General features: G+C 35.7%; 1 protein-coding gene across 5 annotated transcripts in view; it reads left to right on the forward strand.

Moving 5' to 3' along the window:
* Positions 1–17,372, forward strand: part of Cntn1 (contactin 1) — a 385,843-nt gene that overhangs the window by 307,052 nt on the left and 61,419 nt on the right. For 4 of the 5 annotated variants that reach the window (XM_005406565.2, XM_005406566.2, XM_005406567.2 and 1 more), the window contains one exon: positions 14,647–14,805. In XM_005406565.2, the coding sequence (XP_005406622.1) occupies positions 14,647–14,805 (159 nt within the window). Of the gene's footprint in view, positions 1–6,784; positions 9,318–14,646; positions 14,806–17,372 lie in introns of those variants that run through there. The other variant, XM_005406569.2, reaches the window with a different exon arrangement.

The raw sequence follows: 17,372 nt of genomic DNA on the forward strand, positions 1-17,372 counted from the left end.
CAGATACTATAAAAGCTGTATAAATATTTTTATCCTCAAATACACTTGCATTGTTTATATTGTTATAGTAGAAGTTTATAATCACTTTTTCTTATGCAGATTTTCATTTAGACGTGAACACAGTGTATATGTGTTTTGTGTGATGTTTTGGGGTTCTGTGTGTGTTCCCACTTTATTTCTAAGGCCACACAGTTACAGAAGGAGGAAAGATATATGTTAGATGTCACCTTTATTTGCCGTGATTTATTGAAGTTTTTATTAGTTGGCTTGATGACATGGTTACTAGATTCTTGATGAAGGAGGTCATTTATTTGATGACTGAACTACTTTTAAACTACTGGATAAGTTGGTGTGACATACTTGAATAAAATAGCTGGATGAAAGCTGTGAATATACTTTCTTGTCTGCCTCGTATCACTACATTTTACACAATTAGAAATGGTTGGCTAAAAGTCTTTTTTTTTTTTTTTTTTTGGTTTTTCTCCGGTACCGGGAACTGAACTCACGACCTTGCGCTTGCCAGGCAGGCGCTTTTTGCCACTGAGCTAAATCCCCAGCCCCAGCTAAAAGTGTTTTCTATGAAAAGCTCTCAAGTGTTTATCACTTCCAGCTGTTCTGTGTTAGCAGCCTTTGTATCCACACTACAGCATGCTGTGCTGTTCAAGCCAACTTGCCCCCCAATGCTTTCACTTATAGGTGTTGTTTCCAACAAATTAGTCCTCTTTCTTTAAGGCCAATGGTATAAGTAACCATTTTCTTTTATCTAAAATTATACTAGTCATTCCATTCTTGGCAAATGATTCATTACATCTATTTGTTCTGATTTTTTTAAAGTAACTATATAAAATATCTTCAGTTGTGTGGCCATTTCAAAACAAAATTTTAGTGTAGAATTAATCCTAGAGGTCATCCAAACAACACTTATTTTACCAACGTGGACTCTTGAAAGAAAGTGCCTTCCTACACATTGCCCATCTATTTACTGGTGCACAGTCATCTTGGAATCCCAGTCTAGTCTTTTCATTCTACTAGGCTTCTACTAGAAAGCATAAATAAAATCTATAATTAATTTCTAAAACTTCAAATCCAAAAGATTAACTAAGCCTTTTCAGAATCACTACTGCTAAGTCATAAGACACCTGATTTCAGTTTCTGCTAAAATGTTTCTTTCCTTTTTCTCTTCCTATTGTCTGTCATATGCTAAGAATATGTTGGAAAAGATAACATCAAAAATATTCATTAGGAAAAGGTTAAATCACCAACTCTTGGGTTATTTAAGGTTCTATCGGTATGAATAACTCAGGAAACTTGACTAATAGTGAAGTCAACAGGACAGTGAATCCGTTAAAAATTTAGATTTCTGTGGTATCTGGCATAAACTTTTACATTATGTTCCATCATCCTTATGTTCAAATTATTATCATTAAGGAAGTAAATATAGACCTATACTCAAAATTACTATTAAGACATGCCAGGTTAAAATTAGTTCAAAAAGCCTTAATCAGGTTAATCACCATGATATAAGAGGAATAGACATACAGGTTGCATATAATACATCAAATTTAGCATTTTGGTATACACATACCTCAAAACATGCACACACACACACACACACACACACACACACACACACACATGCATATGCACACACACTCTGGGAGGAGATCCAGAAGACAGACAAACCTATATAGGCAGAAAACATCAGAGGTCAGACCACCAGAGTCAAATTGAAGAGGTAGCTTTTCAAGTATTTGGGGCAGAAAAACACAGTCACCTCAGATCTTTGGATAATTGCCTGTCCTTTCCACGTGTTTTGGCCAAGGAAATCTTGCCACAGCACAAACTGAAGATTCTGTCTCGGTCAGCCTTGGAAGATGGAGACAGCAAAATGGTCCTTCCTGCCCACACCGGCTGGACTCATGATGGACTGGGCGCCATTCGCAGGCATTCTGACCCTACTCTGCCCCAAACCACAGTAATACAGCTATTAATAGCAAAGCCTCCCAGAAATGAAGCATTCCTCTTTCTTCTTCGATTCAAATTCAGGTCAAAGGAAAGCTATTAGGGACCATTTCTCCATAATTATGATATACTAAAGCTGAAATATTGAGCTGAATTGCATATCTGGTTATAATAAACACAGAATTTAGAAAATGGTAGACTGCTTCAAAGTTGGAACTTAATAGTTCTGTTTTCAAAAAAACCAAAGTGGTGAAAATAACCACTTTTCCAGTTGCTGCTGGAGTTTTAAAGAATATCAATGATTTGAAATTGTATTTCTCAATATACAGTATATTGAACGTAAATTGGTTACTTCTGGCTTTCTGTCTTATAATCAAACTGGTCAGATTTTGGCCAACTGGAATTTCTTCTTTTACACAGTTGATCTGTATCCATGGCATCCTTAAATAATAATCAACTGTGTTTCTTCATCATTTCCTTTCACAAGAAGGGAAGAAAGCATTATAGGACTTAATAAGCACTGTGAACTTCTAGACTTTCCACTGCAGTGCTCCATATAGGTTTATACATCTGTTTGTATTTATGGATAATTATGCCAAGATAAGCTAAAAATTATGTGAAATATATCAGTGTTTGAGAGCACATACAAATAATGCATGACATCAAAAAGTCCTTATAAGTTAATAAATAGCAATTAGTTTATATTTTGAAAATAATTTTGACTTGTTGACAAAATGTTATATTTTTTGCAATTCAAACCTTTATGCCGTGGAGAGATTATGAATATAAAAATTTAAAAATAACATAATTTAATATATGTGATATCAATATTATAATTTTGTAGTATATTCTAATGAAATACATATTGTGTATCATATATATATTTATTACATAAAGTACATATCCCATGTACTAAAGACACTCTTTAGCAGGCAGTTTTATGAGACAAGTGTTATTATCACCTTTTTACGCCTAGAGGAAACTGAGTCCCAGAAGCGTAAGTTACCTGCCCGAGGTAATACACCAGCTACCTAACAGGAGAGCAAGTTTTTAATCTGTAGTATGACTTCATATATAACATCAGCAATGCAGATTGGCTACTGCAGCACAGTATGCCAACACTAATTCAGATATATTCAATAATGTAAAAATCATCAATGTAGAACAATGAAATCCCAGCCCTGTTGTACTTCAGTGAGAAATGTTGACTCTATGGAAAGCCACTGAGAGTAGACTTCGCAATTTCTGTTGTGCTGATGGTATGCTTACGGCTGACCTAATAACAAGGCGAAGCTGTAGTAGCTGACAATGTGTTTTCTCCCTCGCGATAACTCCATACCGTTATAATTACAATAGCAAAATAGTAAAGTAAGCGGCTTAAAGCTTGATTTTGAAGTGCACTCTTTGGCCTAAAAATGGTTAATTAAAATTTTGGTGTGAATTTTCTGCTTTTTTATACAACATGTAATTATTATATATTAAAAATAGTTCATTCAAAAGTTTTATTTTTATTTGTTTTCACATTTTTGAGAGAGGGTTTCACTATGCAGTTCAGGCTGGCCTTGGACTCACTTTGTAGCCCAAGCTGGACTCAAACTTGCAGTGATCCTCCTGCTTCAGCCTCCACACCTGGCCGAGATTACAATGTATATGAGCTACAGGACTTTCATAAATTTCATTGGCAAAGAAAATTTAAGCAACTTCTTCAACTATCACATTATAAAGCTAGAGTCTGGGCCGATATCAGTGTTCCAAATTTAATTACCTAAACTTTTCTCCAGTCAGTTTTTAATTTCCCCAAGTACGGAAATCAGACCATGTAATTTTTAATCATACTTCTCTACCACTGTTGGTATATGTTACTTAGTTTATCAAATTAATTCGATTGCTCCCTAAAATACTCTGAGTCATTGATAATTCTAAGGCAAGTTAAAGAGTAGAATACAATGTTAGGGTATTTAAAATTAGTTTCATTAATATCATCTCTTTTTAGTTCATTTTATTAAAAGAAGATGAAAATTCTTTAGCTTTATTCCTAGAAAAATAACCAAGAAAAGGCTAAGTGATATCAAATCCGTTCCATGCGTACGTATTTGACTATGTATGAGTTTTGTCAAGTCTGCCCTCTCCAAGATCAGGCCTCTGCAGTTCCATCCTGCCGGTGCACTTTGTAGGCGGGCTTCCCCTTGCTACTGTCCAGGCGCCATCAGCTGACCCCACCAGGTCACTGGAGATTAGGTTAGGTCCTGAACTGTATTTTGCATCTAAGCAAATAAAAATGAAGTTGCCTCAGACAAACCTCTTAGCAAGGTTTAGTGACTTCCAATTCCCATCATGTGGCTTCCGTAGCTTCTGTCATTCTTACTAGGATTACATGAAAAATACTCCAAGGGAATGGAAGAAATGTTGAGGGTTTAACTGACCATTGTGCATCCTCCCCTTTTCTCCAAGGTGACCTAGTACGCCAGGCTTGTCGTTCAGACCCACCCCCCGTGCCGTGTACCTGGGAGTCCACACATCCCATTCAATCCGAGCAGCAGGCAGTGGGCCACAGCCTCCTCTGCACCAGAGCTTTCCCATTATGTTTAACTGCATGCTCAACCCTCCTAAGTGATCACAGGTGCTGGCATAAATCCAAAATCTCTGTTCTTAAACAGTAAACACTATTTTATAAAACAAAGAACACTCTTGTAATTTCTAACTGCCCATTGCTAGCCGTCAGTAATGATCAATCTGTGGATTGGGAAGAAGCTGAGGAAGCCCGCTGAGGTTTATGTGCATTGCGTAAGGCCCATCTGGAACACCCGCCCCTTTGTTTGAAAGTGCATTGGGAGGCAAGTGAGTACATGTTTGCATATTAGAGGTGTAACTTCAAACCTGCTTACTGTTTAGGAAAAACAATATATATGCAGCCATAGAAGAAGCTGAGACCCTGTCATTTACCACCTGGATTGCATTGTAGGTCATTCCCGATGTGAAGTGAAGTGTGCCAGGCACAGAAAGACAAGCACACTGTTACCTCCTTCACTCGTGGAATCTTGTAGACGCTGAGAGTAGGCTGGTGGTGACCAAAGCCCAGTAAGAGTCAGGCTGGAGAAGGGAATGGACACAAGTTGATTGACCCAGTTTCGGATATAAGAAACAACTTCTGGTGTTCTATTATGCAATAGGATAACTATGGACATTGATAATATACTGTGTGTTTTTGAGTGCTAGAGAAAAATGTTTGTTTTCCTCCCAAAAGAAATGATGTATATTTGAGAAGATAGGCAGGTTCACCCTCCTTTGAATATCCTGTGTGTGTGCAAACGTGCATACCCTATATATCACACAATACCCTGCAAATATGTAAATAAATCAGTAGCATTGTAACTACCTACTTCTCAGTGCTATCAGTAGCAAACTATTTGTCATATGCTGTAGTGAAAGGATCACTTGCATGAGTATCACTGAAGAGGTTAGTGTCTGTGTAACAGACTTACCACTGCTCCCTGCATGTCTACTGCATCTGAATGAGAAGAGCTTGACTTCCCCTCTGGACACCCCTGAGAGTGTCTCCTGTACAAGGGACTGTTGTGATAGGAGTCTGGCAGATCCCTCTCTTCCTGGGGCTGTAGAGACCTGCACTGGTCATCCTGGCACCCTGCTTAGGAAGCTCACGGTGTGACTGTTCACAGCCCTCTTTCTCAAAACTTAAAAAGGCCAATTTAAAAATGAGCAAGCTCTGGTAAGGTAGCAAAAGCTATTAAAAACTTAAAGGGGAAACTATATCTAAAATTAGCAGTTTCATTTCTCATTTAAAGGGCTTCAAATTTCATAGAATTAAAGTGTTGTATGCGCTCTGGACCTTTGTTGCCAATTTTCCATAAGGACTAAATTTACAACAAACTTTCAGCAGAGGAAAGTTTTCCTAAATACTATTTGCTCTATTCTAACAACTATCAGCAGGGGACAGTAGTGGCTGTAAAGTGACCCAATCCTAAGAACAAACTTTCCTTGTGGATAGGGGATAGAGGCGGATGATTGCCTGACCATTACACAATTCTCTAAAATGTCATTATATAAATATAAATATACAATTTTTAAAAGATCTGCATGGTACACTGGAAAGGCTGTGGCCTTTGGCATTAGGCGAACCTAGATTATACATATACTCTGTTTAATAACCTGTGGTTTTAGGCTAGCCAGTTTATTCCTATAATCTTCAGATCCCACTTTTATGAAAGCAAATATTTAATAGTTATGGTTTACACATTAGTCATGGCAACTATTAATAAATATTTTCCTTTATTTTCATCCGCTTTGCCATTACTACATAGGGATAGTCATGCAAATAATACTACCTGGATATGAGCTTTCATGGCATCCAACCCCAAGTACTGACTATCTTTTGCAAACTTGCTAAATTTCATCCTCAGTATATTTTTTTTTAGTTAAATGTCATATGCTTTCTTACATAAACTTGTACCACGTGGAATGAAATTTATAGAGTCCAGGAGTTCTGCTTTTTGGGGTTGTTTTGATTGATTTTTGCTTGTGTGTGTGTGTCTGTGTGTATGTGTGTGTTTCAGACGACTCCAGTTGGAACTTTGTTCTTTAGAAAGTTATTGCTTAAGTGGGAAAGAGGTTCCAGTAGGGTAAAGCTTGTCACTTCTGCCTCTGCTCCCCTGGACCCCCTTCAGTGTCTAGAAGAAGAAAGCTCTCTGTATTCATGATTTCAGCCTATCTGTCAAGGAAACATCTAGATACTCAAACATGATGGCTTCCTGCCCAGAGATGGACGTGCACACTCTCCCTTCAGCATTGGTCTTTCCTCTTGCAGGTAAAAACAGAAAAGATGGAGAGAAAAACATGGTGGACCCCTTTCTCCCCGTCTGTGCGAGCCTGCCTCCAACCTGGTGACCGTTGACACTCACCATTTGTGTGAAAGCCTTTTTTTTTTTTTTGTAACATATTATACTAGATTTCACTAATTAAATCCATCTTGTAGCTTCTGCAATTTGTTTCTCTGCTCCAGCCTAGTTCTTAGAGGATGTTTCCCATTTTGAAACTTCTAAACATATTTTGGGCAGAAAGGTTTTTAAAAACATAATTATACAGCTTCATTAATCCCTGAAAACAATGCCTAGTGAACTAACCCAATTCATCGTATATATATTGCCAAGTGAAAGTTTTGTAGTTTCTTGTCCTGTTTTGCTTTACCATTATATCTTAGAAGTTAGCTTATTACTTGAAAATTGTATGGAGAACTCATGAGTTATAGCACAATAGTATTGCTGCTGCTGCATGAACTGTTTGATTTATTCAAGCAGGTAATGAATAGTGTTGCTGACAGATTCACCAGTGTATCATCTTTATTAGGATGTAAACTAAGAGGGACAAAATTCCCGCTGCCTTTTGAATCCCAGTGCCATTCATATTCCTTGGTGGGAAGGGATGAAAAGCAGCAGTAAACAGAAGACAGACCTTGACCCTGAAGGGCCTTGAGACAATTCCTGGGATTGGGAAGTTCATGGACAGCATGTGTAGGGAAATACCATCTCCACAGCAAGGATTCCTTGAAGATGGGCTAAACCATTAACAACATGCATTCACATTAAATTTGTTAACTCCTGCCGTCAGACTCCATGATGTTTGCATTTGGAAAGAAGATTGAAATTTTTATTGGAAGGACACAGGCTTAAGTTGGGGATTAAAACTGAAGTGTGTGTAATTCTTGATGGGACTGTGTAAATTTCACTGTCTGAAATTGCTTTCTTCTCCTTCTTTTGGTCAAAGTGACATGCTCAAAATTCTTGTTCCTTCACAAAACATAATTTTGTTCTTCTCAGATGGTTTTATATTTAGGTATGAGATACTATGTGGGCTTCCCATTTTGTGCCTTCAACAACTGCCTGTGTGGTTGGAAGAACCCTCAGGAAGCCTTTGAGGGATATGAATCTGATTCTTAAATCATTACCTACACAGTTTGTATTTTAAAAATAGTCGTTTTCAAGGAATAAATGTCTCTGGTTGAAGATGTTACCCATTTCCAACTTTTCTACTTTTAGTCTCAGTTGCTGTCACAGAAAGAACTATCTTAGAATTTGGACCTGAGGTCTAGATCAATTTCCAGTATTAATAATACATTGAAAATTTTCTTATTGAGAAGTGATGTTTTCAAATGTCTCTAAACATCACCATGGAGACATGTGTGAGTCATCATTATGGGCACCTTCCTCCATGCTCCATATCTAAAATTAAACTACGAAGACCAGATAGGAATTTATAATTTGGGAAAGGAAAAAAAAAAAAAAAGAAAGCATGGCAAGCATAGCTGTGAACTGGGAAAGGGAGAACATTCTTGTTTAAATAAACTACGTCACTATCAAATAGCAAAAATATCATGATACATTGACCTCACTTTCACCTTTAATTACGAGCTAAGTTCACTTTCATTGATGTCAGATGTTAAGAAAACTACCGAACTCTCATCACATGGCAAATATATTTAACATTTACTTTTGCCTTAGTACAGGTTCAAGAATCAACAAGATCACACAACATTGATTTACATTTTGTAGAATTATTATAGAGCAATTTTCTTAACTAATTTTTAAGGCAAGATAATACCTTTAATACTAAAGGGACCTTAATTGACTTATTTGAGTTTAGAAACCACATTCCTGATATAATTGATGTTCTTTCTCAGCAGCTTTCATTTGAAATTGTTTTCTTTAAAAAGGGAAAGTTAGCTCGGAAATATTTTTCATTTTCTTACCATCTCCAGACTTTTCATTGGCACTTTTCATTTTCATAAAAATAAACATGAAACCATAGGGTATTTTATGTAGTGCTTTGCTTTTAATTACTTACTGGGGCATTCACAGTGGAAAAGAGAATAATAAAGTGTCTTTCCTACTTACTACCAACCTGGGATCAGTAGGTTTATAGTAGAGGAGTGCAATATGTGAAGGGGTGTCCCTAAAAGACCAGTGGTTAGGGCTGAATTCTTCAGCTATAGTTGTTTAGAAGGCCAGCTATAGCGTTTAAAGGGAGAGAGCAGCAAGGGATACTACTAAATAGTGTCACTGACATATGTGATGCCTGAAATGTATTTCTAGCTGCTGGATGGGGTCTGAAATTCAAATTTTCTGTCCAATTTAATTTATCAAAAATTTTAATGTATTATTGATTGAGAATATATGGTCAACTTACAATGTGTGAGTAATCACGTAGAAAATGTATTTTCCCACTATCTTTCCGCAGATGTTTGAACTGATAGTCTTTGTACGTTGCTGTACTTTCTTTGTAATTATTTTACATATGAATGAAAACAAGTGGGAATAATATTTATCTTTCATTCATACATAGTTTTTTTCTTCTAAAACTATTAACAAAATTTAAAATATATTTTTATGGTGATCAAGAAAACTGGAAATTTCACAAATCTCAGGGTAAGATGGAACATGCCTATAATCCCAACAGTACGGGAGGCTGAGGCAGAAGGATCACAAGTGCAACCTGGAGTACTGAGTGATTTAGCAACACTCTGCCTCATGAAAAAAATAATTTAAAAGGTATGTGCAAAGTCTCTGGGTTCAGTATCCAGTCTATGGGGAAAAGATGCTGCGGATGTAGTGAGAATGAATTTACAAATGGGTGATATGATAATGTTCATTAACAGATATGATGTAGATTTTAAAAGCTATCAGTGGTGTATTTACACTGTTCTTTCAAAGTCCTTTCCTTTACTGACACAGTAAAGCTGCATGATCTGAATTTGCACATGCACATTTCTTACCTGGGATGTATAATGCCAGGAAGCCCTGTATCTTGTTCTGACTCTGCCTTCCACCACTGATAGACTGCTGGATACCCCTGATAATGTCTCTAGGTTTAGCATGTTCTCATGAAGCACACAGAATTGGCTTGCATGAGCTTTGAAGTATGCGCTCTACATTAAATATTGAACTGTTTCTATTATCTGCTGATAGCTCATGATTTAATACTAAAAATGTTCAAAGCCAAGAAAAATTTAAAAAAAAAGTACAGACGGGTCGAATGAGAATCTGTATTGAACCACTGATGATAGAGGATAATTATGATTCTTTTCAAGTCCTTTCTAGGTGAAAACAATGGCAGAAACTTGTCTCAGTAATTACTGTAGACTCCGTTTAGCTAACTCCAAAGGCCCCCAGTGTAGAAATAAGACCATCAAGGACTTTGTTCCATCATTTATCCCCTGCAGGGGAGGTTCTATGGAACATTTTTAATCACCTGTCCCCGAGAAGTACATATAAAACCAGGTAGAAATAATATGGTTGGAAAGAAGACACTGTAAGAGATATGTAATAAATATAGAAAAGGAGGACTAGTCCATGTGACAGCCTCTGCCTGAGAAATGCAAAAGATAGGCCAAAGAAAGGCAGTCAAAGAACACTGTGATTTTGAATGGGAAAAGAAGATGCAAAAAAAAAAATTATCCTTGAACTTTGTTACTTTTATAAGAGAAGAATTCAGCAGCTGAAGAGACCTAACACAACTAGTGGTGTCCCTTCATGATGACATCTTGGCAGCATCTGGAAGAATCAGGAAACAAAACCTACAGGCTTTGTAGGGATATGATACATGAATATGTAAAATATATTTTAGGAACTCCAGGATAGGAGGTGGGAGGAGATGGTAATGAGAGACGAAGATAAAACTACACGTGAAAGCAAAAAAGCATTCTTTAGGTAACTTTTTAGCCTCTGCTCCATATGTTTTCCTCCTCCTATTCTTCTCTTTCCAGCTCCTCAGTTATTTCATAGCAAGAAGAAGTAGTGAGAGACCGACTTGCCTGAGAGTCCTCAGAAATATTTGAGTTCCTTTTATTCTCCCCACCTGAAATCCTTAGTAATTAAAATTAGAGAAAGAAAAAATAGAAGACCAAAACAATTTGTCCTCTACTATATGTTTGATTTCTGAAAGCAGGTTAGATCCCTGAGGTCCTTGGTATCTGAGCAGTTTGTTTCCTGGTAATAATGCTCTTATGAGTCCTTAGCTACACAGTGGAGAAGAACCTGGGCAGACCCTGAGGAGGTGTTAGTGGAGAAATAATGAACTAAGCTGCATGGAACACATTAATATTCTTTTGTTTTCCCTGGCTTCTGTTCACTTCTTAAGGGTTTTTTGAGATGATTAAAGCTCTAATAACGGAACTTTTAGGGTCCCAATTATATATTGTCTTTTCATTGACAAAATCAAAACAGTTGTCAGTTCCTAAATACCTTGCTATGTCCTAAAGGACAGGTAGCTTCATTATTTTATTTTCTATCTGTCCTGGTTACTTTTCTGTCGTTGCTGAGACAAAATACCCATCACCCAAAATTAAGGAAGGAAGGGTTTATTTAGCTTACAGGTTGTGGAGATTTTAGTCTATACTTGGCTGGCTCCGAGGCAGAGTAGAACATGGCAGAGGGCAAACGTTCATAGCAGCAAAAGATAGCAAAGCAACAAGAGCAAAAAGGGGGAGCAAGAAACCTCTTTTCCTCCCTTATGTTGTAAATAGGCTGCCCCCACCCAGGGAGCATGTAGCACTCACGTCACTTCCAGGTCCTCCTCTTGCACAGGCTCAGGATGGATACAAAGTAAGGACCCTGGTTCCCTGCTCAGGCACTCATTTAACCTTCTAAACTTTTCAAGTGGACACAATGAACAACATCCCAGAGTGGTAAGGGCACGTCCTTTTCACCCCAGGATGTAGAACTGCTGAGTCACTTAGTTAAGCTTCTAGACTCCCCAAGTTGACACAATGTATCCACCATAACACTATCATAGCACTCATGTCTCCATTTTGAGCAAAAACACTCCCCCGCCCTCCAAAAAGGGTAACTAACATAAGGCTCCAAGCTTGAAACCCTTCCCTGTGGGAGCTACTGCAAGCTGCCCAAATTGGACTGAGCTCTCTACAGTACCACCATCCCAGATGGACCCCATCCACATGGAGGATGTACTAGAACATCTTCCCTTCCCAGACTTTTCCTCACCTCCATCAAATTTACTCAAAAACACTATTTCTGAGGTCACTGCTTTCTTTTTAGTGACAAATGGTAAATGAGCAATCTGGTGAAATATCCATGACAATGATTAACAAGTGCTAATAATTACTGCTGCCAGGTATCTAAAACCTAGAAAACTCCTGTCGGAATAATGACATTCAGACTTTGAATAATTAGAGTTCACTGAGGGCTTCCTATGACCAGACCTAGCACTACATTTTTCAAGGATGTTAACTTAATCTTACCAACAATCCAAGTTAATGTTTATATTACTTCTATTTTACAGATGAGAAAATGAAATCTTAGAAATTTGACCAAGATAAACCAGAGCACAAAACTTAAAACCAACCTTATTATAACTTGGATTCTTGTTCACTTGCTCAAACTCTCCAGTTCTTGCTCACTTATCCCTTTTCATTTGTCTTTTCAATTCCCCCTCCTGTGGTTATCCCGTATTTCAAGGCAAGTGTGAGAATGAAGCTTGTACTCTAGTCATAGTCATGAAATATTTATTAAGATTCCACTATAGGCTAGACATATATCCAAGGTTAAGGTGACAAATATAAATATATGTCATAATATAAATATATGTTTTATAGAGTAATATTACATTTCAATAAATAGACAATGAAGTAAATTATTATGCATAAAATGTCCCAACCAATGTGCAAAAATATGCAGCTTTAAAACAGTCTTTGTGAAAAAATTGTTTATTTGAAACTCTGAGAACATCAAAGCATAACAGCAGGGAAATAATTTATAGTTTAGTCATTGAAGACTAGCTTACGATAATTTTTTTCTTAAATTCCATTTAACATTTTCAAATGCCATACCCTTTTGCTTAGAAACAGTGTCTCAATGCCTAAATTTTAGAAGATTATCTTCCTTCTAAAAAGTATTTATTTTAGTTTACATCTCTAATTTTGTATTTTAATACTCTGAAATCTCCACTCGGTAACTGTATTGAGATGATGCTTTGTGTAATGAACTTCGTGATTCTGATCAACAGTGTTCACTGTATTACAATGTGGTCTTTTATTTGAAAAATACAATGTGTTCCCTCTAAATATCAAATGTACTCTACATTCTTTATGTGTCTGTTTTCAATTATCTAACATCAAATAATTACAGTAATGACAGTATAAATATATTATTATAGTGAAAAATTCATGAAAGTTTATTTACCTTTATTATATGCATATGTGATACATTTCCAAATAATAAAATGTACTACAATCAATAGGTTGCGTCTTGTGTTACTTTATATTAGTAATGATATGTTTGTCGACCTTCAAATTCTTTTCTTTCTTGGGGCCAACCATAAGGAAATTGGTGAAGGTTTGAGGTATTGCCCATATCTCTGGAAGGACCAAAGCCTATATGGAGGAAAAAATGTCAGCTAGGCTAATCAACTCATCCACTATAAAATCAGGATAGTATTTATTTTCAGCTAAAAGATAACAAAGCTCTTTAGCATTAAATTCATTGTAGTCAAAATGAAAGTGTTACTTAGCAGAATGTGATTGATAGTTATGTTCAATAGGATGGGCTTAGTTGAGAATGGTTTCCTTTCTTGGGCAAAGACGACCAGTGATGGTGTTTCCTGACATTATTTTTTCTGACATTCCTGACAAAGTTTCCTTAACATGGTAAGCATCAGATGCCCCTTTATCACTTCAAATACTCTTTCTCTTCATTTTACAAAGAAGAACACATGATGCAAAATAGAAGTATCTTGTGTAGTATTATGATGGGATCTGCTACTTTTCATGATACGTACTTGTTTGCTGGTCCATTTCACCTTTTCCCAAGATGAAAAGCAGCTCACAGCCCAAAAGTTGTGTCTCGTGTATCTTTTAATCTTCACTGCTCAGGATAGAGCCCTCAGTTCAGAACATAAGTAAACAACAATGTCACCGAGCTGTGAAGCATGTATGAGAGCCTACTTTAAATTTTATTTCATGTTCTGTAGTAAGGATTCTTCTGCCTGAAGACGCTTTAACATATAATGTAAGGTTTTCAGAGCACTCATGGCCGAACTCTATGAATTGTTTTCAATATTTTATATAAGTAAGACCATTTCTTTGAAAACTGTTTTCATTGCTATAAACAACATGAAATGTTATTATCCATATTCATTCATAAAATGATTCTACTATCAATGAAATACTTTACTATTTCATCATTAGGGTTAATACTGTAGCATTTAGGATTATAAGAAAGTAGTTTTTCTGTTTTGGATAGAATGAATCATGTGACCACACATTGTCATATCTAGACTAAATTATGCTAGTATGTCTGATTCATGCATTCAGCAAACTGTCACTAAATTTCATCATGCTGCCCTCTGTATCGTCTTGTTGATGTCAAACATCATCATATGTCCAAGATTATCATATGCATGCTGAATGATAACACTGTTTTAATGACAGCATTTATCTTCTGTCTCCAAAAGAGACACATGAAATACTTTAATTCAGTGAAGACCGCAAATGATGTGTTTATTTTTATACTCTATATTTAAAAAAAAAAAATGCTACAACACTGATCATACTGTAAAAATGTTGTTTGGATTAATTGAAAGAAGGACTTTTTGTGTTCTAATGCATATTTCACTCACTAGTTGGAACTTATGGATTCATTACCCCAATTTTCGTTCCAGGCCCCCCAGGCCCTCCGGGTGGTCTGAGAATAGAGGACGTTAGAGCCACGTCTGTGGGTCTTACTTGGAGTCGCGGCTCTGACAATCACAGTCCCATCTCCAAGTACACTATCCAGACCAAGACTATCCTTTCGGACGACTGGAAAGATGCAAAAACCGGTGCGTTTTCTTTGTGCGATTAATCCATTTCAAAGTTTCAGGTGACCCTTTTAAATAAAAACATTAAAACGTGAAAGTTTTAGAAGTTCGTTTTCTACTTTGAAATGCTTTGTCTTTTTCACATTTTCATTTTAGTATTCTATCCATGCCTTTGGTAATGAAAAAAAATGATATGGAGCTTACATGTTTCATCAGTTTGAAGCTATGATGGAAGTAGACCGTCTAAATCTGTAATGGCTAGCAAAAAAATTCAGTAGCAAAAAAATCTTTGGGAAGTCATTGTTTTGGCAAATGGCACATATAACATTATAACTCATCCATTTATATAGGCACTATAGTTCTGTGTTTTAAAAAAGCGACACTGATCATAAATATTAAATTTTCAAATCGCATCCCCTATGACATTTTATTATTTGTAAATGATCTCACCCAGTGAGAATTTCCTCAAAACAATTTTTTTTTTAAAGTTTTGGATCTTTTGATCTTTTTCTCTTCTTAAGATTTTCTACAAGTCGATCAGGAAATAAGAGTAAGTGGACACTTTCCCTTGTCTGTGACTATTACCAGTATTCTTTACAACTAACCTGGAATATGACACGTTAGTATATTTTCACCTGTAACTTCAAAGATAGAAGATTTTTTGGTAAAATAGCTGTTTATGTCTGTCGATTATATAATATTTAAAACAAATTTGAGGCTGCATTTTTTAAACTACATAAAGAAAAGTAGAAATATTGTCTCTCATTGGTTGCCCTGAAATAAAGGATGAATGGTAAATAAGACATTTCTCCCTTTCAAAAACTAACAAAAACAGTACTGTCTCAAACTTGCTCTCTTCTTTTAACTTTTTCTTAACATAGTGGAATTTTGTTGTATTACTCACTAAGGTGACCTAATTTAGATTTATTTGTATTTGATATTTTTTTCCTCCCAAAGGAAACAAATCAAATATAAATTTATCAGCTGTTTCAAAGATTTAGGGTATCTTAGTATCAAATAATTCTCCATATTAGCATATAAATTTCAAGTGAATTAGGCACAGGTGAAATCTTTCATTAATATGGTGCTTACAGTTATAAGAATTATTTGTGAATATACTAGACAAAATCAGGTGCTATTACTTAAAATCTAGAAATAATTTTAAACATATTTTAGATGTTTGATGACTGTAAAATATGGGAAGTTTCTACTTTTCTAAAGAGAATGGTAAACACAATAATGATGAAACTATAGATAATAGTAGAAATCTAGCTATAGATTATAGATATAATCTGTAATAAATCTAGCTATGGATTATAGATATAATCTATAAGAAAAGAGAACAACTATGTCTTTTATAATTACATATCTTTACCAGCTCCTTATTTTTTCCATGTTGTTACAGATTAGTCTCTGGAATCAAGAATTTTTAACACAAAGAACTTCCTTTAGTATTACTGAATATAGATACTGGAGAATAAAATGAAATAAACAGATGGTTAAAACTTGGTTTGGATCTGAGAAAGGAACAATAATTACCATCATTTTCATCAATTACTTATGTATGCTATCTATGCAGCTCAGTCAAAAGGTGTCTCATTTTAAAACATTCACTAGAATTTGAGTTCCAAAGGTGAAGGCTTTGTTTTACTAACTGTTCTCTTCCCAGCAACTATATCAGTCTCACAGAGCTCATTCATTAGATATTTATTACGTACCCAAGGGTGTCAAGGCCTGATGTAGGTGCCAGAAATGAAGCTGAAAAATGTAAAGAAAAATATATAAAAACAACCTCAGCAAGGAGCTTACATTCCAACAGGACTGATGCTCATACGCAAACAATTAAAATACACAGTAAATCATGTGGTCATGCATGCAAAGGAGAAACAGGGAAGGATGCTGTGGAAGTGTGTTTTAAATGGAACGCTTCTAGTGTGAGGATAATCACGCCTGCCTTCTTCCCGTCTGCCTGACATCTTTCCTATTTATTTTTTTTCAGTGTATTGGTATCTTTGAATCTAACATGTTTCTTGGTTGACAGACTATAGCGGGATTTTATTTTTAAAGCAGTTTGATAATCTTTGTCCTTTGACTGAATTGTTTAATCCATTAGTATTTAATATTATTGATATAGTTGTATTTATAGCTGTCATTGTATCTTTATTTCCAAGTGTTTCACTGTGTTCTTACTATATTTCTTTGTTTGCTGCTTTCTCTTAGATTAAGTACATTTTCTCTACTGTAACATTTTAATTCCTTTAATCATATTCACTGTGTGTACTCATTTTAATTTCTCTTGTGTTTACCAGCTACATCTGAACTTAATCAGAATAGACCTCAAACTTTTACCAACTTAACTTCAGTGAGATACAGAATATATCTTTTACATATTTTTATTTTACTTCCTTCCTCTTTTATTCTATTAGTGCTATGTGTATATTTATATTATTTTAGCATATCTTACTAACCTAATAATCCTTCTATTGCCAATATCGCTTTCTATAACTTTATGTCTCTAAACAAACCTAAGAAAGACAAGCATGTATGGATATTTGTAGAGTTTGTTTGATTAACATTTTTATCTACCA

The sequence above is a fragment of the Chinchilla lanigera genome, unplaced genomic scaffold (genome assembly GCF_000276665.1).
Source record: "Chinchilla lanigera isolate Chin_1 unplaced genomic scaffold, ChiLan1.0 scaffold00099, whole genome shotgun sequence".
In the NCBI taxonomy this organism is placed as follows: Eukaryota; Metazoa; Chordata; class Mammalia; order Rodentia; family Chinchillidae; genus Chinchilla; species Chinchilla lanigera.